Raw genomic sequence first — 24,973 nt, 5'->3', positions numbered from 1 at the left:
AGATGCTTTCTTGCTGGTGCAGTCTCTTAAGGGGGTGGATTTGCCATCTCTGGTTTGACATCGACAATATAAAAAAATTGAATCCAGCACTATCTACGCCTAACAAATGTGTTGTTCCATTCCTGTTTCTTCTCTTTTCTGACTGGAATTGACCATGAAGAAAAGTAAAGAAATAATGCAAAGTCTACTAAAAGGCCATTGAAGGATAGGGACTGTGACAACTCAACCAAGATAGTGACTGTGACAACACAATTACAGACCTGTTCTTTTTTTTTTTTACATGATATAAATGCATGGCTTTGATAGTGCAGTTGTGGCTGCCATCTTGATTTTTGACTTGCTACATTGACCCTACATGTTAGGATTGTTGTAAGGTTAGGAAAGCTCCGTCTTGGGCTAGAGCAGGGGTAGGTAACTTTGGCTTTTTTATGACTCATGGACTTCAACTCCCAGAATTTCTGAGTCACCTGAGTCATAAAAGAGCTGAGGTTGCCACCACCTGGCTAGAGATTAGGTTTTGAAGGAGAAAGAAAGACTTTTCAATAGACTACTGCAACGCTCTCTACGTGGGGCTGCCCTTGAGGACCACTCGGGGGCTTCAGCTGGTGCAGAATGCAGCCGCGTGAGTTGCGATGGGGGTCTCCTGATACTCCCATGTAACGCCTCTTCTCCGCGAGCTGCATTGGCTTCCAGTTGCCTTCTGGGTGAGATTCAAGGTGCTGGTGATGACCTATAAAGCCCTAAATGGCATGGGTCCAGATTATCTTAGGGAGCACCTGCTGCCAGCATCAACTTCCCATCGTCCTGTGCGTTCCCACAGGGAGGGCCTCCTCAGGGTCCCGCTGGTCAGGGAGTGCCGGCGGGTGATCCCCAGGGGGAAAGCGTTCTCGGTGGGCGCGCCTGCCCTATGGAATCAACTGCCTGTGGAACTCCGGATCGCCCCCGACCTTCGCTCGTTTTGCCAGGACCTAAAAACCTGGCTATTTGAGTTAGCCGGCCTGGACTGAGGGATGTTAAGGTTTTAAATTTTAAATTTTAAAGTCTTTTGGGGCTATTAATTTTATTTTATTTTAATTTGTACATTGCACTGTTTTAATTTGCCCTGTAAACCTCCCTGAGTCCCTCGGGAAAAGGGCGGTATATAAATCTAAATAAATAAATAAATTTTAGCTGCTTCAGGTAACACAGCTCTGTTTGTACACACAACAAAATAGTATGGGTGGGTTCATACAGTCCACAAGGCTAAACTGTGGTCAACTTGTTTGTGACCTAATGGGTTGTGAAAACACGGCTGATGGCAAATCATGATTAAGGTAACCCTGACTTTGTGTGCTGAAGGTTGTATTGATGTGGTTTGAAGCTTCCCCCCATAGCAACAGTAACTATGGCACCCACAAATGCTGTGTGCCTGATCTCACAGCTGGACCAAACTTCACCTTGGTTACAAGCATAATTTCTCCGGAGGTTTACAGTATAGACACATTAGAAAAACATAAGCAACTGAAAGAGGCAGAAGAAAGAGTCTCCTGTGTTGTTAACAATCTTCTCTCCATCATGGTGCTCTAGATACAAAGAGGTTCTTTTAGCCCGCCAAGTCGCTGCACCTTTTGGTCTGCACCATTTGCTGTGGGAACAGCCACTATAGTTTGTAAATCATGATTTTGGGCTTCATATGTATGAAGCTGAACCACTTATGGCTTAATCAGTAAACTGCAATTCGGTAAAACCAATTGTTGAAGGAAAAGTCTTCATCATGGTTCAGTCCAAGCCGGGAATAAACAACATGGCGACTGCTTTAGAAAGAAGGTTGCAGTGCATTGAAGAGGAGAGCCAGAGAGGAAGATGGCTCTGGAAGAAAAGAGAGAGAGCACATGTAGGGAGCGGGTTTTTATACCCTCTGGGGCTCTTGAGGTTGTTTCCTGTTCCTGTTTGGGGCTTTGCATTTCCTGTGTCATGTATTTTGACCTGTGTCCCTTTGGCATCTGGGGGTTAATCCTAATGTCCTGTCTTAGAGTTTGGGTGGGGTATATAGATTATAGGTGTCTTTCTCTTCTTCTAGCTTCAACCTTTACATCTGCATTTCTACAGAGCTGGTTTCTGCTTGGGGGAGGGAGACTTGAGGCTATTAAGAAAACTGGGCATGCTTTTCTGCCTCTTTAAGATCCTTTAAGGAAATATATTTTTCTGCCCTTTTAATATTTCCTTCTCTGGGTGTGTGTGTGTGTGTGACTTTCCACACAGTCAACACTCAAAGTCATTCTGTAACACTTTTGACTCTCCCAAAAATAAATCTCAATTCAATTTCTCTCTTTGTGTGTGCCTTCAAGACAACGTTTTGACTCCTGATGACTGCCTAGACAAGTCTCTACAGTTTTATTGGCAACATTTCAGAAGGGGGTTTGTCCTTGCCCACTTCCTAGGGCTGAAAGAGAGTGACTGGCCCAAGGTCATTCAGCTGGCTTCATGGATTCTTGGTGTCTAGCCTGGTATGTGTAGCGTATTTGTCATCTTGCCTTGTCTTCTGGGAGATAAGCTGTACAGACCATTTCAGATAATCTCCTATCTTGATTTCAGCAAGATAGAGAAAGCCAGTTTGGCCCTGTGTTGTTAAGGTGTTGTCCTAGAAACCAGGAGACCACGAGAAAAACTGGCTGAGTAACTTTGAGCCCAACTCACTACACAGGATTCTTTTTGTTAGGAAGATAAGGAAAATCTAAACGGAAAAGGTGGGTCTTCACAAACGCTCCATTATTTTCTTCTTTATTAAATATATTCATAGCTTTAGTCCTTTAATGAATTAAAATGCCAAAGATTCGCTACTACAGCCACTGCCTTAAGTCACTGCCCACCATGGTCATCACTTCTGGTCCATTCGTAAAATGGATCAGTCATGTGACCTTTTTTGATGTAATTACATGAATCACCCCAGTTGTTCAGCAAATCCACAGTTGTTGAGTGAACACCAAAGTCAATAAGCGAACCAATAGCTTGCTATGAGTGGGGTTTTGCCGAAAACTGGAAATATACGTGGGCTTTCAGCAAAACCATCCTAAAACACAGTCATATGATGGCAGGATGGTGCAAATGGCTGTAAATGCAGCCCAGTTGCTGAATGTACAAAGTGCAATCATGTGATCACTGGGGGTGTGGGGGAAGAACCATCAGAATTTCAGATCTGGGTTGTAAACACTTGTCCAGGTAGATCCATTGGAACTTTGATGGTTGTCAAGGACAACCTGTACTCTGTTCCTACCAGGGGTAGACAACCTTGGCTCTTTTATGACTCGTGGACTTCAACTCCCAGAGTTCCTGAGCCAGCATGGCTCAGCTTGGAAACCTTTACCTTTCCCCTCAGCATGGCTGGCTCAGGAATTCTGGGAGTTGAAGTCCACGAGTCATAAAAGAGCCAAGGTTGCCTACCCCTGCCTGTCCCATGTGTTTAAGGGAACACTAATGAAGAAATCTTTGCTAGTTATGTCTACAGCAGGAAAATTGGGGATGATTCTCGCTGCATTCTTGTGTAGAGACACAAACACCCCAGGCAGCAGATGGAGGAAGTGGCCAGCCTGTGCCCTCCATTTCCCATCCATCTGTTCATATGTAACATGGACTAGGATTTTGCACGTACCCGCTGCGTTTTTGGACTCCTCATTTCTTCCACGAAGCACCTTCTGTTGATACGCAGGAAGTGGGACATGCATTAAACCGCCCAATTATTGAAATTGCCACCCAGGATTTGTCTTATATTGACCATCTGACCAAGTGTGAATTGTAATAGTAATCGTAATCGTAATTGAGTCCTGGGAAGGACTCAACTTGACATTTTCTGCCTGTTTTCTGGAAATCTCAGGTCCTGAATTTGGAAACTTTACCAGGCGCTCATCTACACCCTCTGATCAGCCTGATAATTCCATTTGGGGTTGTCGTCTCCATTTAAAGTCCTGCAGGAGACACAAAGGCAAAAGTGGGACTGACAGAAATCAGAGGGACACGAGATTGGATGAGACAGCTTTTAATAAGGAGCTGTCAGCTCCAAGGTGTGGGGTTTCTCAGAAGCTCTTAGCAACTTCACAGAAAAAAGTCAAGGACCTCTGACTCCATAATTAATTGCTTTGAATGAGAATGTTCAAACAGTGTCTGAAACTAGGTGCATTAATCCTTTCCCCCCCCCTTTCAAAATTTCCTATTAGTTTTCTTTTGGGACAATAATTCTATGTAATTCCCATGGTGCTGCCACGCAATTTAAAATCTTCTAAAAATAAGGAGGGTTTTGGGAGTTTTTAACCCCTAGGTCCTGAAGAAGATTCATCTGAACTACCAGATACAGCTAATCTCCATTTCAAAATTTTTGCTGGTTTCTCCCTTGAAGAAAAAGGAATTTTGTTTTCTTCTTCTGCATTAGAACTTTCCAATGTTTTTTTCCTCACCCCTCTGGTCCTATCTGGTTATGAAGATTGTTTTTCCCCCAAGGCTGTTGCCACACAACACACATAAATCAGAGCTTCTGCCTGATTTGTGATATGTTCACATTTCTCTTACAGCTTGGCACAGCACTGGCTAACCTACGATGAAAATTTTTTATTGATTGATTAGATTTGTATCCCGCCTTTACTACTACTTCATACGGTAGGTAACTCAAGATGGTGAACATGCACAGTACTCACAAATGAAGGTAAATATACAGGATAATGTCGCAGGACCCAATCTGGGTCAGTCACCAGGACAAGAGGTTTAATTTTCTGAGCTTTCAGACATGCACTGGAGCCCTTCCTGAGGGAACTTCTCTCTGTCAGAATGTGTGCTTTGGGCTATTCTATTTTATAGTGAACCTCTGGTCCTGGTGACCAACCCAGATTGAATCTTACATACATAATACTCCCTCCTATTATCCCCATAACAACAACCCTGTGAGGTGTGTTGGATTGAGAGTGAACGACTGGCCCAGTATCACCCAGCTGGCTGTCATGCCTACAGTGGGACTACAAATCACTGGATATTACTGGGCATTGTTTACAAGCAAGCTTTCAGGACAGAGAGGAGCTGAAGACACTTAAATGTTTCCCAAATCAACAAGTACGTTGGAGAAAGCAAAGCAATACCAATGTGGCATCTGCCTCAAATATTTTTCAAGGGAGGATTCCAACTAGTGGAAGTGACTCTGGTACCCAGTAAACCTTGTCAATTCTTGCATTAATGAGTTCTCATGTCGGAGATAAAGACAACAAAATAATTAATGTTTCAAAGAAGTTTCATCAAAAGCAGGATGTGAGGCATGTTTCATACAAGCAGGGCTTTTTTTGTCATAGAATGCTCAGAACGGAGTTCCGGCACCTTTTTTGGATGGAACCTTATAGGGTAGGCAAGGTGGGTTGTATGACATGTGAGTTCCGGCACCTTTTTCTTTTACAAAAAAAGCACTGCATACAAGAATGCCAGGGCTTACAATAATCTCCATTAAGAAAAATCCTAAGTAATATTGTATGACACCTTAAAATGTTAACGCATCAATTCTGTTTGTGTCGGATGGATAAAAATTTATCCAATCGTCTACTCTATGCATTCCTATTTAGGAAGCAGTCTTTGGACTCATGGAAAGTAGTAACCAGATGGGCTAGACTAGAATGTGTTTAGGTTTCTCTGATTGGACACTTTCCAACGAGATCTGATTGGACAACTTTTGACATCCTTTGGGTCGATTGGTGAAGACGACCAGGCGTTTTTACAGGTTAGCAAGAGAGAGAGAGAGAGGGGCGGAGTAGGAGTAGACTAGTCTCGTTCGGAGTTCTCACTCTGGTCCGACCCCAGACTATATTAAGTTCCTGGCACGGCGTCCTTTCGTTGTTATCGACGTGGTGGTCTGGTTGTGAAGATGTCTGGTCGTGGGAAAGGAGGGAAAGGCTTAGGGAAGGGAGGCGCTAAGAGGCACCGTAAGGTCCTTCGCGACAACATTCAGGGCATCACGAAGCCCGCCATTCGCCGCTTGGCTCGCCGTGGGGGAGTGAAACGTATCTCCGGGCTCATCTACGAAGAGACCCGAGGCGTCTTAAAGGTCTTCTTGGAGAACGTTATCCGGGATGCGGTTACCTACACCGAACATGCCAAGAGAAAGACGGTGACTGCCATGGACGTCGTTTATGCTTTGAAACGCCAGGGCCGCACCTTGTATGGTTTTGGTGGCTAGGAAGCTACATTTCCACTGCTGACAAAGCAACCCAAAGGCCCTTTTCAGGGCCACCCACGCAGTCAATTTAAAGAGCTGTTTTCATTTGGCCAAAAAAAACAACAACCCAGCGTTAACTACTATAAACTTATTCTGATCGACAATGTTAGTAAATAATTAACTGAGCAAATGAAGCTGCTTTTATTTCGCATCGAGTCCTTGACGTTTGTGAAAACGGGCTGATTAAGGTTTTATTATTTTTGAAAAGTGTATTTTCAAGGCATGTTTTTGTCTTCCGGAAAGACTGATTTGGTTCTCTCTCACGGGAGGCGTGAAATGGCGAACCTTTCGCCATCTTTTTATCACGTTTATCGGGGGGGACAAAAGAGGGGGGGGAGATGTAAATTAATGACGCGCCTACAAAGAGTCAGTGCTGCAGCGCGGCAAATTCAGATCTTGTTAATTGAATCGTAGATTATGTGAGAAATTTGACACGAGATGGCAGCAGAGGACAAGGATTACCGATTGCCCCTCCCCCCCCCAAAAAAGCCCCTCATGAAACGACATGAAAAGACTACAATATACTCCACAACTGATCGAACGCTTGATAGTGGAGAAACTCTGATCTCTAGGTACATTTCCATCCTTCCGAGATCAGTAAAATGAGGACCCAGATTGTTGGGGGCATACGCCGACTCTAAATCACTTGGAGATACATGAGTCTAAGTGCTATTGCTATTACTGTATTAGAATATCTCCAGGGAATAGATATGGCTTGGAATAATAAGTATTCAAGTACAAATACTCATTTATATCCTCAACTGCCACCAGTGATTGAGTTTTCCCGTTCGCTTCTGGTATTCTGCATTTTTGAAGGTAACCATCTGGATTTTTTGCACAGGGGAAAAAATAACAAATTTGCCTATTTCAAAGAACTTTTTCTCTTCAAGGGAAAAAAAAGGTGAGGGCAGGAAAAATAAAGCAAGGGACTCCTTATTTCTCTCACAATTAGTTTCAGAGGGGTTAAGGTTAGGGTTCTTCACACAAGCGGTTAATAGTAGAGCTTACTTATCCCACCAAAGCACTAAGATACCTTGTGGATTCAAAGGCTGCAGCATAACATCTACAGTCAAGATAAGATCCTTGATTCAGAAACACATCAAATAAAATGAAGGCAATAACTGAGGCAGGAGGGTCCCTTGTCCTCAAAATGGGCTCCATTGCTGAAATTGTCCTGCTTCTAGCATCACTTTTCCACATGAACACTTAAATGTAGGTGGTGTCTGTTATTGTTATATTTTAGATAATAATGCAGATGATTTAAACTTAAATGCTCTGTCCAAAGTTTTTTTTTAGTAACACAAATGTTCTCCAAATTGGCAAAATAATACAGGTAGTCTTTGACTTACAACCATTTGTTTAGTGACCATTTGCAGTTATGGCACCCAAAAAAGGGACATGACAAATTTTAGATAAGATGAGCTTTATTGTCATTTTTTTTACTGTGGGCACAACAGCACACATCAAAAATGAAATTTAGTTGCCCTCTCTCAAAGTGGAACACATACATGACACACATCTAAACATACTATATACAACATATATATGGGAGAAGGGCGGTATATAAGTAAGTCTAAATAATAAATAATAAATAAATAAACACACCCCTACATATACATAACAAATAAATATTAAATTCTGTCCATCTTGAATATAGTATGTATGGTAGTTGCAGTGTCCCAGGGTCATGTGATCACCTTTTGTGACCTTCTAACAAGCAAAATCAATGGGGAAGCCAGAATCACTTAACAACCATGTTACTAATTTAGTTACAGTGATTCATTTAACAACGGTGGCATAAAAAGTTGTAAAATGAGGACAAACTAACTTAACTGTCTTTCTTAGCAAGATAAATTTTAGGCTCAATTGTGGTTGTAAGTTGAGGAGTAACTGTATGGCATAACCATAACCAATACAGAAGAATATTTGTAGCTCAGGGTTGAAACGAAGGGTCCTTGGTGCATTCTAAGCTTGGCTATTTATTTTCTTGCAGATGTTACATTATCCAATCTAGGTAACATCCTCAGTGACTAGTCATTTGCATGAAGAGTGAAAATGGTGAACATGTGAATACATATACATACACAAAGCATGAGGACACAATGACAAAGAGGGTTGGGAAACCAAGGACAAAATCATGTCCAGAACCACAAAGAGAAATCAAACCGAAAGAAAAAGTCTCATCTGAACTGAGATCAATTGCTATTAAAATTTGGGCAAGTCAATGCATTGATCATTTATATCAGCACTGAAAAAGATATAGTTCCTTTTCTACACGGGTCTATTTTTCCCATGTTCCTTATAGTGATGTGGGCTTAAATCACATGTTTTATAATGTGCAGGCAGTCAGAAATATGATTAGGTGCCCCCTTTTGAATGGTGGCTCAGTGCGTTAGGCCGCTGAGCTTGTCGATCAGAAGGTCGGCAGTTTGGCGGGTCGAATCCCGAGTGCCGCGCGTAGCAGAGTGAGCGGCTGTTACTCGTCCCAGCTTCTGCCAACCTAGCAGTTCGAAAGCACATAAAGATGCAAGTAGAAAAATAGGGACCACTACGGTGGGAAGGTACCAGTGTTCCATGCGCCTTTGGCGTCTAGTCATGCTGGCCACATGACCACGGAGACGTCCTCGGACAAGCGCTGGCTCTTCGGCTTTGAAACGGAGATGAGCACCGGCCCCTAGAGTCGGAAACGACTAGCACGCATGTGCGGGGGAACCTTTACCTTTTGAATGGCAAATATGAGCATTTGGCATTCACTCAAGTGGAATCCTGTGATAGTTCAGTAGATTTAATATTAGGATGATGTGACCTAATACCAGCTAAAGCTCCAGAAATAAAGGAAAGAGGAAAAGTGGTACAATGAGAATGTGCTTGGCTCAATTATTTAGAAATATTTGATGACACTCATGCATCCTTCATACTTGTTTTGGATTTTAGAATTGCACTTTGCATACAGTGTCCAGTTTGGGACACCAATATGAAACTATTTGGAATATGTTCAAACAAGGGCACCAGGAAAGATTAGGAGACCAGGAAATAGATCCTTTAAGCAGAGGTCGGTTGGATGGGGTTTATATCCTTGGTGGAGCAGTGGGCTAATGCCTCCTTAAGTAACACCAGCTGCCAGCAATTAGTGCAGGTTCGCGTCCCACCAGGCTCAAGGTTGACTCAGCCTTCCATCCTTCCGAGGTAGGTAAAATGAGGACCCAGATTGTTGGGGGCAATTAAGCTGACTTTGTAATAATGCCGCTTGGGGTGTGTGTGAAAGCCCTAATAAGCAGGCATATACATAGAATGAAGGCTACTGCTAAGCTTGTAAGCTGCCCTGAGTCTTCGGAGAAGGGCGGGATATAAATGGAATTAAAAAAATAAAAAATTTTTTTAAAAGGACAATAATGATGAAGGATGGGATGTAACATTTCCAAGCAATTACAGAGCCACAGGTAAAGTTGACAGAATTTGTTCTTCATAATTTCAGAGGGTAGAATGAAGAATAATCAAGGAGGTTCAATTCATGGCATAAATGATCAATTACTATCCTAATATTCTATTATTATTCTACTTTTAGCAATTGGATATTATGTTGCTGCTACTACTTTTCTGAATAGTGACATACTTTGAATAAAATACATAGACGGAGTGTTTATTAAACACCAGCGATAGTTTTCTCCATTTTATGCCACTGGAATTTTATAGGAATCAATATACACTTATCCAGGGGCCATCCACAACATATTCTTCAGGTCATCGTTCATTCCGCCAAATTTTGGATTTAAAGTTAGGATTTTTCCCCCCATTAAACAACAGCAGGGAGAATGAGAAATGCAGGAAAGGAGCCATTTAAAAACCTTAAACCTTTTGAAGCTGCCCCGAGCCACTCACTCCTTGCCAGAAACGATGCTCGATGGCGTCTGACAGACAAGCAAACTTCTGTCAAAGAAAGAAACTTCTGTCAAAGAAAGAAGGAAGGCAAAACCGGCTTTTTCCTCGGAAGAATAAAAGTAAAAGTCCCCAATCGGAAGCGTTTTCCCAGCGAAGTCGCCTCACTCCGACTCCAAAGTGAATGAATGAATGTGTTACTTGGGACAATTCAAGCGGCTTCTCCAGCCGAGCGGCCGTCCGGGGAGAGGCGCTTTCCTCCCCACGCCGCCCCGGAGTCCCCCGAGAGCGGCCCGGCCCCCTTCCCCAGCCCCGCACTCCCAAGACGAGGCCGGAATTTACGCCAAAACACCCAACATCTCCTCGCCGGAGACGCGCCGAGCCGAGAGCCGCTCGGCTTCCGCCCGCTTTTCTCCCGCCCGCCGCCTGGCCTCGGCCGAGCGCCGCCCCCGAGCGAAAGGCCGGCTCCCCCCGCCCCGTTTCCCCCGGCCCCGGGCGCGCCCCGCCGCCCCGCCGCCACTCGGGGGAGGCTTTTGGGGCCCCCAAGAAACACAAAGTGGCCGCCGGCGGAGCCGCGTCTGGCTGGCGGAGAGTGGCGCCCGCGAACGCACCAATCAGGGCGCAGCTCCGCCCCTATAAATAGCAGGCAGCTCCGGCGCTGCGGGTCAGACTTTACTTTTCGGCTGCCGGAGACTCTGCGCCCGTTGCCCGCCGCCCGCCGCCGCAAGGAAGCCGAGAGGCCCCGAGGAGAGCATGTCCGAGACGGCGCCCGAAGCCCCCGCGGCCGCTGCGCCGGCAGCCAAGGCGCCGGCCAAGAAGGCCAAGAAGCCCGCGGGCGCCGCCGCCGCCAAGCCGCGCAAGGCTTCCGGGCCCAGCGTCACCGAGCTGCTGACCAAGGCGGTGGCCGCCTCGAAGGAGCGCAACGGGGTGTCCCTGGCGGCGCTGAAGAAGGCCCTGGCGGCGGCCGGCTACGACGTGGAGAAGAACAACAGCCGCATCAAGCTGGGCCTGAAGAGCCTGGTGGGCAAAGGCACGCTGGTGCAGACCAAGGGCACGGGCGCCTCGGGCTCCTTCAAGCTCAACAAGAAGCAGCAGGAAGGCAAGGACAAGGCGGCCAAGAAGAAGCCGGCCGTCAAGAGCAAGAAGCCCGCCGCCAAGAAGCCGGCCGCCGCCGCCGCCAAGAAGGCGCTCAAGAAGCCCGCCGCCAAGAAGAGCCCCAAGAAGGCCGTCAAGAAGTCGGCCGCGGGACCCAAGAAGGCGGCCAAGAGCCCCAAGAAGGCCAAGCCCGCCAAACCCAAAAAGGCGGCCAAAAGCCCCGCCAAAACCAAGGCGGTGAAGGCGAAGGCAAAGGCCGCCAAGCCCAAGACTCCCAAAGCGAAGGTGGCCAAGCCCAAGAAGGGGGCGGCCAAGAAGAAGTGAAGCGGCTTCTTTGACTCTTTCGATCCCAAAGGCTCTTTTAAGAGCCACCCACTTTTTCTATTGGAAAGAGCTGACCTCATTCGAGTCCAGGCGATCGCTGTGCTTAAGCCAACCCCCGTTTCAATGGGGGAGCACTTCAGTACGTCTGAAGTACTGCTTGAAACTTCTACAAGGAGTCCTGGGAAGGTCGTGGGGACTTCCGAAGTCACTTTTCCGGGTTGGGGTTTCTGGATATTGAAGTAAAAGTGGGTGGGTGGGGAAATCTTCCCTCTGGCTCTTCATCTTGCAATCAACAGCGATCAACAATAGTAGTTGATTTCCCGAAGTGTTAGGTAGGAACTCGCCAACGGCTCCTTGTTCGCTAAACGTTGGACGGGGAATGCGCAAATAATTTTTTAGGTAGTGCTGATTGGTTGAGAAAGCTATGGTTCATTAAAAAAAATAACCCAGGCTTCACAAGGAGTGGGTGGTGACTTCATTTTTAATCAATCAGGGCTGACGCAGGCACTGCGCATAGTGACGATCTAATTGCATTTCTGCTTTCCCCGCTATTTCGTTACGATGTAACAAAGGCATGTGAAAGTGATCGGTGTTGCTCTTATGGTGTATCCCAATTTTCCGGAAACATCATGACACAATGTTATCCAAAATGCCGCAATCATGTCTAAGAGAAACCATTTGAGGCTTCCTTAAGTCTAGGGAAGAAAAAAAATGCATAGTAAACATTACCGAAGAATTGTTTCATAAAATAAACATTTTGTTTTAACCAAGGATGCTTGAGGCACCGTTGGCCATCATGCCGAAATCATACGTTGGAATCGAGTACTGAAAGCAAAAAGAAATACAAGACGCTAAATAAATACCTCTGCGAACACGCTTTTAGAAATTTCCTTGATAAACGGCTTTGTTGGCAAGTCACAAATCGCAACTCCCAATTTCCCGAGGTGCATTCAATTTCAAAACGTTTTTGTAACTTTGTTTAAAAAAAAAAAGTTCTGCAGCCGCTTGTCTATTAAGTTACAGTGCTTTGTAAGCATAAAAAGAAAAGTTGCGATTTTGTAGCACATTTCTTTATAAACGAAGAACCTGATTGGTCACTTTCCAGTTCCTGGTTGATTTATTGATGGAAAAGCCCGCCTCTTAGAAATTCTTATACTTAAGGGAGGAGGGGCCGAAAGGGGTGTACGCCTCTCTTCAAGTTCTCACTCAGGTCGGGTAAAGTGCTATATAAACGTTGGTCTCGCAGTCGCTCGTCGTATTTTTCTCTGCTTCAGCCAGAGGTTTGTGGTGGCCGTTTTTTCGTCATGTCTGGTCGTGGAAAAGGCGGGAAGGGTCTCGGGAAAGGGGGCGCCAAGAGGCACCGGAAAGTCCTCCGCGATAACATCCAAGGCATCACTAAGCCTGCTATACGCCGTCTGGCTCGCCGTGGAGGTGTGAAACGTATTTCGGGCTTGATTTACGAAGAGACTCGCGGTTTACTGAAGGTCTTTTTGGAGAACGTTATTCGGGATGCTGTGACCTACACCGAACACGCGAAGCGCAAGACTAACCGCTATGGATGTCGTTTATGCCTTGAAACGCCAAGGTCGTACTCTGTACGGCTTTGGTGGATAAGTTTGTGGAATTCATCTTTATTTCTTGACCTAAAAGGCCCTTATCAGGGCCACCCACGCATTCCTAAAAAGAGCTCTGTTGGCTTGTGAATACAAGTGTAAATGTTGAATGTGTTCGCTTGTGGGTGTAAATTCTATGTTAAAGTATTGGAAGGAACGCTAGAGAGAGAAGTCTGGTGTTGGGGAAACACCTTCAGTAAAACATTGTAATCTTAAAAAATCGATACAAGCTCTTTGAAAGAAAGTGGCACCATGTGAAACTGTTAAAAATGTAAATGTTTGGTCCAATCATGTATCTCGTTTAAGAACACAAAGTAGCTCCTTTAAAAATTAACCCGTTTCCAGGAAACGAATAACAAAAAGCTTTTATTAAGAGTTCTCTGCTGCCCTGCAACTCTGAAGAAGAGACGTGAATGCCCAGATTTTTTTGGGGGGGGCGGCTGTTTATGCTGGTTCTCATTTCACGCTATCTTTTCAATAGCCTCTTCCCCGCTATTTCTGACATTAAAAGTAATTGCTCATATTTGCTAGCATATTTTCTCCTGTCCCACCCACCCCCTCCCCTTGACACTGCTAATAGAGCAAAAATGGAAGGATCTGTTGAACACGTTGGGGTGTTCTGCTAGTCGCAATGCAATGTGGGATGTTTCAATCATGAAGGCTCACAATTTCTATTGTTCTTTCTCCCACTTTTTTTGATTATGAATCCCAAGGTTAAGTTAAGCTTGATGGGAAACCTGCTGCCTAAAGTGGCCGAAAGGTTTTATAAATGAGCAGTATTCACCTCACCTATCAACTCAGGATTTGATTAACCATGATTTACCAAATAAATTATAATTTTATGAGCTGGTACAATATGCTTTTAGTTAACTGAGCTACTTTCCATAATTAACACATCTGTGTTGGAGATCCTATGCGTAGGCTAATAATGGTAGTCAAATTTACAAAAAAATACATTTTAGCCTAGCAACTCCAGGATCACATGCAACTCATTTTAGGTTAATAAGGTAAATTAAACCTGGCTACTTTGTGCAAAAAGTTTTAAATAACTTGGTAATTAAGCAGCTTAAGCTGCTCCACATAGAATTCTGGTTTATGCTTTTATAGAATCCCGGAATGCCAGTAAAAATTTTCAGAAATTACACCCACATGAAGAAAAACATGAGTGAGAAGGAGAGGTTATAATGCATACACAGTCTCATACTCCGGAGCTCAGCGGAACCAGGCTTTGTTAGAATTCAAATTGGATACCACCAGGTAATTCCAGAATTGTAGAGAACAAAGGGTTAGATTAGGAAGTTGAAAACATGCTTTGGAAGATGGAAAACCACATTCATCCTGCCAACAATTTATTTTTTTTAATCCTCCCTTTTTATTTTAGAAGTACAGGTAGTCCTCAACTTGCAATCATTCATTTAGTGACCATTTGAAGTTACAGTAGCGCTGAAAAAAAGTGACCAGTTTTCACATTTATGACCGTTGCAGCATCCCCACGGTCACATCATCAAAACTTGGACGCTTGGCAACTGGTTCCTATGGATGAGGGTTGCAGTGCCTCTGGGTCACCTGCTCACCTTTTCTTGACCTTCTGACAAGCAAAGTTAATGGGGAAGCCAGATTCACTAAACCTTTTTTACAAACTTAACAACTGTGGCAAAGAAAGGTCATAAAGTGGGGGCACAACTTTGTTGACATCTGTCTCACTTAGCAACAGAAATTCCGGATTCAATTGTAGTCATAAGTCAAGCACTATCTGTAACTCAAGGCAATGAATATGCATAACACTCCTTCCTCCTCCTCCTTTCTCAACAACAACAAACTTGCGAGGTGGATTGGGTTGAGAGGGAGTGAATGGCCCAAAGTCACCCAGCTGGTTTTCATGTCTAAGGTGGGACTAGACGCCCCAGCCTCCTAGTTTCTAGGCCAGTACCTTAACCATTACACCAAACTATATCCATGATTTAAGTACATCTTTCTAGTGGGATGCGGTGGGTCAGTGAGTTAGGACACTGAGCTTGTCAATCAGAAGGTCGGCAGTTTGGTGGGTCGAATCCCAAGTGCCGCATAGCAGAGTGAGCGCCTGTTACTCGTCCCAGCTTCTGCCAAGCATGTAAAAATGCAAGTAGAAAAATAGGGACCACTACGGTGGGAAGGTAACAGTGCGCCTTTGGCGTCTAGTCATGCCGACCACATGACCACGGAGACGTCCTCGGACAAGCGCTGGCTCTTCGGCTTTGAAGCAGGGGAACCTTTACCTTTACCTTCCCTTTCTATTAAACAGAATTCACTTCTATATTAGTATGGGTGTCAAACAAATTTCTCAAAGTAGTAAGCTTGAGTTTCTTAAGGAATAGGTGAAGAATTACAAGCCCAAGAGACAGTTGATTAGTACAAAAATAGATGCCTTTTAAATTAAAACTGTCCCAGAACCCTTGCTTTGGGTATAGAACAGAGGTGTTTGCTGGGTATGATCCGAACAGTCATGGTATCAGTCAAAGCAAATGTAATTGAAGCTTAGCCTATTTTTTATGTGTATTGCCATCTTGATTTCTTTTACCACATCCTTTTATTGTGATTGGAACTCATGGAGGATGAAATCCCAAGTATCTTAAGGAAAGCAAAATAGTCCACCTCTTCAATCCTGGGTCAATCCTGGAAGATTTTTAAAAGGAAAAAAAATCCATTCAATATTCTAAAAATGGACATTACTTTCAATCCGTTTGTGGGATGAAAGTTGCAAAAGATGATTACCAGTAATATTATTTTTCTTGCTCCCTTTCAATCATGTCTCCAGGGAAAATGAGGGGAAGCAAAGGAGAAAACCTCTACTAAACTGCACAAAAGGCAACTTAGTTGCAAGAATGAAGTAATACATACAAGGCATTGGCTTTCTTTGCTTTTTTTTTCACCCTTGCCTTACATTCTTGGAATTGTCTCACAAAAGAGCTGGAAAATAAATGCCTTTCTGAAGTAATCAGGGAAAAATATTTCAATAGACGTTTTAAAACCTTATTCGCAGTAGATTTAAAAACAAACAACAAAGTTATCCCTTTATTCAGTTTTAAATTTTATAACAATGCATGTTCAATAGATAAATTATGAGAGGCTTGAGACCGTGTAGATTAAATTAGACTCGCCACATAATTATTTTTTAAAAAAATGGGCGCCAAAATCGTGCATAGCTTTGAATTCTATTTACTGTATTCTGATTGGACAGTTTAATTCCGTATTAGTCATTCATTGGATAAAGGAACAATAAGGTTCGTTTTTTTTTAAAAAAAATCTCCCCCCCTTGCTGTTTTCATTCTGGTCGGTCTCTGCGCAATATAAGCTGAGAGACTCGCGCGCTGAACAGCATTTCTCTTTCTGCAAGCGAGGTGTCTCGTGTTAGAAAAGAATCATGTCTGGACGTGGAAAAGGCGGAAAAGGGCTCGGAAAAGGGGGCGCGAAGAGACATCGGAAAGTGCTCCGCGATAACATCCAAGGCATTACCAAGCCTGCTATTCGCCGTTTGGCTCGCCGTGGGGGAGTAAAGCGTATTTCTGGCTTGATTTATGAAGAAACTCGGGGCGTACTGAAGGTTTTCCTGGAAAACGTCATTCGTGATGCCGTGACCTACACCGAGCATGCAAAACGAAAGACCGTGACTGCGATGGATGTCGTTTATGCCCTGAAACGCCAAGGTCGCACTCTCTACGGCTTCGGAGGCTAAAAAGTTGAATTAACAGTACAAAACTCTAAAGGTCCTTTTCAGGGCCGCCAAATCTTTCAGAAAAAGAGTTTGAGTTGTTTGTTGGCTTTGTAAGCAGAATTTTGGTATAAACCTTTAAATCTTAATACAGTGGTGTGAGTGCTTATTACCAATTTCCAGGTACTATGCCTGCAGGTTTTTAAGATTTCCTGAAATAGGTTACTATTTTTTTTCCAACATAAAGAGTTGTGAGAAAAGTGCCCCAGGTCACACTGCTGTTTGAGGTAGGGTTCATGATTTATGGCTTTGTACCTTGGAGTTTCAACCCATATATCAAATAGGCTCCTTACTATTGCTAACATGAAAATATTCATAGCATTGCAACATTTTAACTAAACAAATTGTAGATTTGTGTAAGTAACAAGACAAGCACCACAATGTCAAATAAGTGATTTAATCCTTTTTAACTTCTTTTTTAACTTTTGTATTTATATTTTGATATTTATTGCCCTGTACACCGCCCTGAGTCCTTCGGGAGAAGGGTGGTATAAAAATTTAATAAATATTTTGAAAAAGGATATTTCTAACTAGTATAACAGCCGTATATTCAAACATTGTTGGATTCAGTGGGAATTCGTCTGGAATAAAAACTGCAGCCCTAATGCAGTGGGTCTAATTTGGAAAATGTTTTAAACGTCAGTACTGTCTCTTAAAGCTGAACAGTAACAATTCAAAGGATTTCTTTGCATTTTGTTAATTTATGTGGATTGAAGAGTTTGGATTTTGCCTTCACTTGGATGACTGATGAAAATGGGGTGGGGGGGGGGAAGTAGTCCCAGTCTTTAAAATGTGTGTTGGTGGACTAACACTACAAATAGATGCCAGTTCTGCTCCAGAACTAAGTAAATCATTCTCTCTGAGAATTACAGTATCGGCCTGAGTTTTTGTTATGGCTTTTTACTATCCCATTTTGATGAGTTTGGGAGAATATTAAAGCTTGTTTAAGCTTTTCTCTTACTGCAATTTGACTGGTGTAGGGCTCATACTTCTCTCCAGGACTAGATTCACCTTTAATTTCTATTTTTATCTGCTTGATTTGGACCGGTTTTGTAGCAAGGATTTAATAGTTAATTCTTTTAGTGCATTGTTTAAACCCTCACTGCAATACCCTCTTGCTTTCTAAAGAGCCATTCTGGTAATAACATTTAAATCTGTTATATAAATTGCTAATCGTTCCTCCACATAGCAGAAAAGGCAAAAAAGTCTGACCATCTTTGTCCAATTTCCACCAAATCTACCAGAATTGGAAGTGAAATTGAAATCCAACATATCTAAAAAGAACTAGACTGGGGAAATTGTGGGTGTGCTTGTACATGGAATGTTTTGTAATTTATGTTTGTAAACTTTTAAATATCCCTATTTTCAATCTGGGCCAAAATCAACCATGGAGTATTCAGGCACAATGCATCTTTTGCTGACATTTGCTGAGTACAAAGAAAGGAAGATTGCTAAATAGTCTACCAATTTTGATTAGAAAATCAGTTGTGATTAGGAAATCAGACACGGTAATTTGGAGATGTGCTGCAATTAATAAACCTCTAATCCGACCCACTTCCCATGTTTTTGAATGCAATCCATATGGAGGAAAGAAATGTCATGTTTTAAGAAAATGGCATTAAATTGCAGTCTTAGCAGAAATAAAACTTTGTGTAATATACTGAGTTACTGTGCTTAGGATTTCACAATAGAAAGCAGAGAATACAGAATAATAGAGTTGGAAGGGACCTTGGATTTCAACTCACTGCTTGAGCAGACTTTTCCAGACATGTGGCTGTCCAATCTCTTCTTAAAAACCTCTAGTGATGGATTACTCACAATTTCTCAAAGAAAGTCATTCCTCTGATTAATTGTTCTCACTGCAGGAGATTTCTCCTTAGTTCTAGGCTGGATCTCTTTTTGATAAGTTCCCATCTGTTACTTATTCATTTTATTTATTTTATTTTAATTCCATTTATATCCCGCCCTTCTCCGAAGACTCAGGGCGGCTTACAAGCTTAGCAGTAGCCTTCATTCTACTGGACAGACTACAAGATTTATTATTCCTGGTATGTTTGCATGGATGGAGACGTCATCTCTTAGTATCGATAAACGCGGGTGAGGGGGAGACAGGATGCTTCGAGTCAATTAAAATCACAGAAGAGCGATTGGCTGCGGAAGGAGGAAAGGAGACCAATCAGAGCTGTGCTGTTATTGTCCAATCACGGCAGAGCCCGGGAAATTCAAACAGGGTTAATGACTTCACTCTCAGCCAATGAAACGAAGGGACGCTGCCTATAAATACCCACCAGCTCAGCCGCCACATTCATTCACCCGAACTTTTTAAGCGAGTGAGCTTTCCTTTTTTTGGAGGATGGCCAGAACCAAGCAGACAGCTCGGAAGTCCACCGGTGGCAAAGCACCAAGGAAGCAGCTTGCTACTAAAGCAGCTCGCAAAAGCGCTCCCGCCACCGGAGGCGTGAAAAAACCTCACCGTTACCGCCCTGGCACTGTGGCTCTCCGAGAGATCCGGCGCTACCAAAAGTCCACCGAGCTGTTGATTCGTAAGCTCCCTTTTCAGCGCTTGGTGCGTGAAATTGCTCAGGACTTCAAGACCGACCTGCGTTTCCAGAGCTCGGCCGTGATGGCCCTTCAGGAGGCCAGCGAGGCTTATTTGGTGGGTCTATTTGAGGATACTAATCTCTGCGCCATCCACGCCAAGCGAGTCACCATCATGCCCAAAGACATCCAGTTGGCTCGCCGTATCCGCGGCGAGAGAGCCTAAATCGTTCACCTCAACTCGGAGGCTTCGTTATACCCCAAAGGCTCTTTTAAGAGCCACCTACGCTTTCACTTTAAAAGAGCCTGGTCATTTACGTAGTACAAGTCCCTGCAGCTGCTTTGGTACTATTTACAGTGTCGCTTTAGGATACAGATAATTAATGGTGATATTACACGGGGACTATTTTATTTTAATTCCATTTATATCCCGCCCTTCTCCGAAGACTCAGGGCGGCTTACAAGCTTAGCAGTAGCCTTCATTCTATGTATATGACTGCTTATTAGGGCTTTCACACACACACACACACACCCCAAGCGGCATTATTACAAAGTCAGCTTATTGCCCCCAACAATCTGGGTCCTCATTTTACCTACCTCGGAAGGATGGAAGGCTGAGTCAACCTTTGTAGCGCTCTCGTTGCCACCCCTCCCTCAGCCAACGGTCTGGGGGACAGTGAAACCCTGAAAAGGAAACTGCTTATACGGTTCTACGAGGGAGGTGCTTGGCCGAGGTTTAGCATACAGTGTGTGTGTGATATATACTGCTCAAAAAAATAAAGGGAAGACTTTAAAACACCAAAATGTACTGTATTTAATAGTAGGATGTCTTATCTTGTGTTCCCTTTATTTTTTTTTGAAGAGTTTATTTTCCAGGGTCTCAAATGAGGTCAGCAGTTTTCAATAGAAAAAGTGGGTGGCTCTTAAAAGAGCCTTTGGGATCGAAAGTCAAAAGAAGCGCCTCTACTTCTTCTTGGCCGCCCCCTTCTTGGGCTTGGCCACCTTCGCTTTGGGAGTCTTGGGTTTAGCCGCTTTCGTCTTGGCTTTGGCGAGACTCTTGGCTGCCTTCGTCGGCTTGACGGGCTTGGCCTTCTTTGGGCTCTTGGCCGCCTTCTTGGGTCCCGCGGCCGACTTCTTGACGGCCTTCTTGGGGCTCTTCTTGGCGGCGGGCTTCTTGAGCGCCTTCTTGGCGGCGGGCTTCTTGCTCTTGACGGCCGGCTTCTTCTTGGCCGCCTTGTCCTTGCCTTCCTGCTGCTTCTTGTTGAGCTTGAAGGAGCCCGAGGCGCCCGTGCCCTTGGTCTGCACCAGCGTGCCTTTGCCCACCAGGCTCTTCAGGCCCAGCTTGATGCGGCTGTTGTTCTTCTCCACGTCGTAGCCGGCCGCCGCCAGGGCCTTCTTCAGCGCCGCCAGGGACACCCCGTTGCGCTCCTTCGAGGCGGCCACCGCCTTGGTCAGCAGCTCGGTGACGCTGGGCCCGGAAGCCTTGCGCGGCTTGGCGGCGGCGGCGCCCGCGGGCTTCTTGGCCTTCTTGGCCGGCGCCTTGGCTGCCGGCGCAGCGGCCGCGGGGGCTTCGGGCGCCGTCTCGGACATGCTCTCCTCGGGGCCTCTCGGCTTCCTTGCGGCGGCGGGCGGCGGGCAACGGGCGCAGAGTCTCCGGCAGCCGAAAAGTAAAGTCTGACCCGCAGCGCCGGAGCTGCCTGCTATTTATAGGGGCGGAGCTGCGCCCTGATTGGTGCGTTCGCGGGCGCCACTCTCCGCCAGCCAGACGCGGCTCCGCCGGCGGCCACTTTGTGTTTCTTGGGGGCCCCAAAAGCCTCCCCCGAGTGGCGGCGGGGCGGCGGGGCGCGCCCGGGGCCGGGGGAAACGGGGCGGGGGGAGCCGGCCTTTCGCTCGGGGGCGGCGCTCGGCCGAGGCCAGGCGGCGGGCGGGAGAAAAGCGGGCGGAAGCCGAGCGGCTCTCGGCTCGGCGCGTCTCCGGCGAGGAGATGTTGGGTGTTTTGGCGTAAATTCCGGCCTCGTCTTGGGAGTGCGGGGCTGGGGAAGGGGGCCGGGCCGCTCTCGGGGGACTCCGGGGCGGCGTGGGGAGGAAAGCGCCTCTCCCCGGACGGCCGCTCGGCTGGAGAAGCCGCTTGAATTGTCCCAAGTAACACATTCATTCATTCACTTTGGAGTCGGAGTGAGGCGACTTCGCTGGGAAAACGCTTCCGATTGGGGACTTTTACTTTTATTCTTCCGAGGAAAAAGCCGGTTTTGCCTTCCTTCTTTCTTTGACAGAAGTTTCTTTCTTTGACAGAAGTTTGCTTGTCTGTCAGACGCCATCGAGCATCGTTTCTGGCAAGGAGTGAGTGGCTCGGGGCAGCTTCAAAAGGTTTAAGGTTTTTAAATGGCTCCTTTCCTGCATTTCTCATTCTCCCTGCTGTTGTTTAATGGGGGGAAAAATCCTAACTTTAAATCCAAAATTTGGCGGAATGAACGATGACCTGAAGAATATGTTGTGGATGGCCCCTGGATAAGTGTATATTGATTCCTATAAAATTCCAGTGGCATAAAATGGAGAAAACTATCGCTGGTGTTTAATAAACACTCCGTATTTTTTTCAAAGTAATTGACTATCACTTTTCAGAAATGTAGTATAGTAGCAGATACCCAGTCACTAATGCTAGAAAAAAATAAAATTATAGTAGAAATGCAATTGCACTGGGAGTGATCAGTACTTTTCTGTAAAACTTACGTTGAACTTTTACTCTTTCCAGACGTTATCTCCAGCAATCAAGCACGATTGCTAACTTTCTAAGCACTGATAGTATTTTAAAATGATTTCTCTATTTCTTGTCAACACAAAGATATGTCAGTTCAATTTGGTTTAACTCTGAGACTATCACTTTTCAGAAATGTAGTATAGTAGCAGATATCCAGTCACTAATGCTAGAAAAAAATAAAATGATAGTAGAAATGCAATTGCACTGGGAGTGATCAGTACTTTTCTGTAAAACTTACATTGAACTTTTATTCTTTCCAGACGTTATCTCCAGCAATCAAGCACGATTGCTGACTTTCTAAGCACTGATAGTATTTTTAAAATGATTTCTCTATTTCTTGTCAACACAAGGATATGTCAGTTCAATTTGGTTTAACTCTGAGAAATAGGAAGTATTTTAATCCTGTCTTTTAAAATTCCTCCATTGTACAATAGTTCTGGTTTCATTTTATATTGCTGCTGGGGAATGAAACTTTATGGCATATATTATATGCATTCGTGATTGCCTTTCAGCTGAGTAGGTTTGATAACAATGGAGGTTGGGAGTAATTGAAAGTTAACCAAGTCTGTCCCAGTTCTTACCCTGGAAATCTTTGGAATGTGTATCCATCACCTCCAATAATTACCATAAGGACATACATAAGCAGTGGCCTGCTGGATCAGACCCCCTGGCCCATTAATGGCGAACCTTTTAGAGACCGAGGGCCCAAACTGCAACCCAAAACCCACTTATGTATCATCGGTATCGGGTGAGCGTGGCCCATTGGGTGGGCGTGGCTGCGGTGGTAACGGCAGACTGGGTGGGTCTAAAAAGTTCAATCAATTCCAAGTTTGCAAGATCTTTTTTTTCCCCGCAAGAAGTTGAAATTGATTGAACTTTTTTTTTTTGCACACAGCAGCAAAGGCCTAAAGCAAAAAGGTTTTATACAACCCAGCTGACGGCCTAGGACTGGGGCGACAGTGCGTGTGCCCACCAAGAGGGCTCTATGTGCCACCTGTGGCACGCGTGCCATAGGTTCGCCACCACGGCCCTGGCCCATGTAGTCCTGCTGTCTGTTCTCACAGTGGCCAACCAAGTACAGGTAGTCCTTGACTTATAATAGTTCATTTAGTCACAGAAAAAAGTGACTTATGACCATTTTTCACACATACAACCTTTGCAGCATTCCCCATGGTCACTTGACCAAAATTCAGATGCTTGGCAACAGACTCATATTTGTGATGGCTGCAGTGCCGCAGGGTCATGTGGGGACAAGCAAAGTCAGTGGGGAAGCTTAACAACCATTTTACTAACTGAAACAGCTGCAGTAATTCACCCAAAACTGAGGCAAGAAAGGCTGTAAAATGGGGCAAAATTCACTTAACAACTGTCTTGCTTAGCAACAGAAATTTTGGGCTTGGTTGTGATCTTAAGTCGAGAACTACCTGTAGACAAGTCTCTCACTAATCTGTCAGCAGGTGACTTTCAGAGGCAACCTGATAGCCATTGATCCCCAGATCAGATAGGATAATATCAGTTCTTGGATACATGGAGAAGAGATCCATAATATCCCCCTCTCCCAGCAGAGGGGGAGGGATACGACATCATCTATCTCCAGTCTACATCACGGTCCTTTCAGCAGTTCCAAGAAGGCTCCACACCCATTTGTACCACTCAGGTGACCCTGAGGACACAGGTAAACCTCCAGGTGGCCTCAATAACTCTCCAAAAGAATGCAAATGACCAGCTGTCTGCAAGGAGTATAAATCCTTCCATTCCCCGCCATCCAGTCAGATCTGAAGAAGCTTCTCGGATGAGAAGCGAAACATCTTCAAAGGAAAAAAAACAAGAAAATCCAGTTGCCTCTTGAAAAAGCACCTTTGGGACCGCCATGATCTGGATGACTGAGACTCTCCATAGTCAAATATCCTGTCTAATACAGGCAGTCCTTGACTTACAACAGTTTAGCAACCATTCAAAGTTACAAGACCACTGGAAAAAGTTGACCTATGACCATTTTTCACACCTACAACCCTTGCAGCATCCCCATGGTCATCTGATCAAAATTCAGACACTTGCCAACTGACACATCTTGGGGCTCCTGGGCTTGTGTCATCCCCTTCTGACAAGCAAAGTCAGTGTGGAAGCTACATTTACTTAACAACCATATATTACTAAATTAACAATTGTAGTCATTCCCTTAACAATTGTGGCAAGAAAAGTCATAAAATGGGGCTAAGCTCACTTCACAAATGTCTCCTTTAGCAACAGAAATGTTGGGTTCAATTGTGATCGCAAGTCGAGGACTACAGGTAGTCCTTGACTTATAACTGTTCACTTAGTGACCATACAAAGTTACAACGGCACTGAAAAAAGTGACTTATGACCATTTTACGACCCCACGATTGTGTGATCAAAATCCAGATGCTTGGCAACTGGTTCATACTTAGGACCGTTGCTGTGTCCCAGGGTCATGTGATTCTTTTTTGTAACCTTTTGGCAAGAAAAATCAAGGGGAAGCCAGATTTCATTTAACCACCATGTTAGTAACCTATCAATGGCAATGATTCACTTAACAATTGTGGCAAGAAAAGTTGTAAAATGGGGCAAAGCTCACTTAATTAACATAAATTTTAGGCTCAATTGTGCTTGTAAGTCGAGGACAACCTGTACCTGTATTTCCTTTTGTTGTGCCAAGAAACATTTCCTGGCAGCAAATAAAATCCCCCCTTGGAAAGTGTCTCCTGTCCATTTATCTATTTTGCTTAGGTAAAGGTAAAGGTTCCCCCGCACATGCGTGCTAGTCGTTTCCGACTCAAGGG

General features: G+C 44.6%; 5 protein-coding genes and 1 pseudogene across 6 annotated transcripts in view; 5 read left to right on the top strand and 1 right to left on the bottom strand.

Moving 5' to 3' along the window:
* Nucleotides 1-5,869: 5,869 nt before the first annotated feature.
* The window catches only part of LOC308676510 (histone H4), a gene marked incomplete at its 5' end in the record, with an annotated part of 198,724 nt that continues 179,620 nt past the window's right edge, over nucleotides 5,870-24,973 (top strand). Inside the window, one exon of the mRNA XM_081342346.1 lies at nucleotides 5,870-6,242. Coding sequence (XP_081198472.1) covers nucleotides 5,870-6,181 — 312 coding nt within the window. The 3' untranslated portion in view covers nucleotides 6,182-6,242. The remainder of the gene's footprint in view (nucleotides 6,243-24,973) is intronic.
* On the top strand, nucleotides 10,798-11,955 carry LOC308676505 (histone H1.3-like). The gene has a single exon (XM_081342337.1). The coding sequence runs from the start codon at nucleotides 10,850-10,852 to the stop codon at nucleotides 11,513-11,515; it is 666 nt and encodes a 221-aa protein (XP_081198463.1). The 5' UTR covers nucleotides 10,798-10,849; the 3' UTR covers nucleotides 11,516-11,955.
* LOC308676512 (histone H4-like) lies at nucleotides 12,046-13,129 on the top strand (annotated as a pseudogene). Its single transcript has one exon. The product of its transcript is annotated as a histone H4-like (transcript).
* On the top strand, nucleotides 16,499-16,959 carry LOC308676511 (histone H4). The gene has a single exon (XM_081342347.1). It carries the CDS (start codon nucleotides 16,529-16,531, stop codon nucleotides 16,838-16,840), a length of 312 nt encoding a protein of 103 aa, XP_081198473.1. The 5' UTR covers nucleotides 16,499-16,528; the 3' UTR covers nucleotides 16,841-16,959.
* On the top strand, nucleotides 19,230-19,640 carry LOC308676508 (histone H3.2; the record flags this gene model as incomplete). The annotated part of the gene is made up of 1 exon (XM_081342344.1): nucleotides 19,230-19,640. The coding sequence occupies one exon, from the start codon at nucleotides 19,230-19,232 to the stop codon at nucleotides 19,638-19,640; it is 411 nt and encodes a 136-aa protein (XP_081198470.1).
* On the bottom strand, nucleotides 20,349-21,056 carry LOC308676506 (histone H1.3-like). The gene has a single exon (XM_081342338.1). The coding sequence runs from the start codon at nucleotides 21,002-21,004 to the stop codon at nucleotides 20,378-20,380; it is 627 nt and encodes a 208-aa protein (XP_081198464.1). The 5' UTR covers nucleotides 21,005-21,056; the 3' UTR covers nucleotides 20,349-20,377.

Source organism: Vipera berus, assembly GCF_964194415.1.
Source record: "Vipera berus genome assembly, chromosome: W".
NCBI classification, from domain to species: domain Eukaryota; kingdom Metazoa; phylum Chordata; class Lepidosauria; order Squamata; family Viperidae; genus Vipera; species Vipera berus.
This window is presented reverse-complemented; position numbering and strand designations above follow the sequence as displayed.

Excerpts from the sequence above, each read along its gene's own strand:
- LOC308676505 (XM_081342337.1), top strand. The coding sequence starts at position 10,850 with ATGTCCGAGACGGCGCCCGAAGCCCCCGCGGCCGCTGCGCCGGCAGCC.
- LOC308676506 (XM_081342338.1), bottom strand. The coding sequence starts at position 21,004 with ATGTCCGAGACGGCGCCCGAAGCCCCCGCGGCCGCTGCGCCGGCAGCC.
- LOC308676511 (XM_081342347.1), top strand. The coding sequence starts at position 16,529 with ATGTCTGGACGTGGAAAAGGCGGAAAAGGGCTCGGAAAAGGGGGCGCG.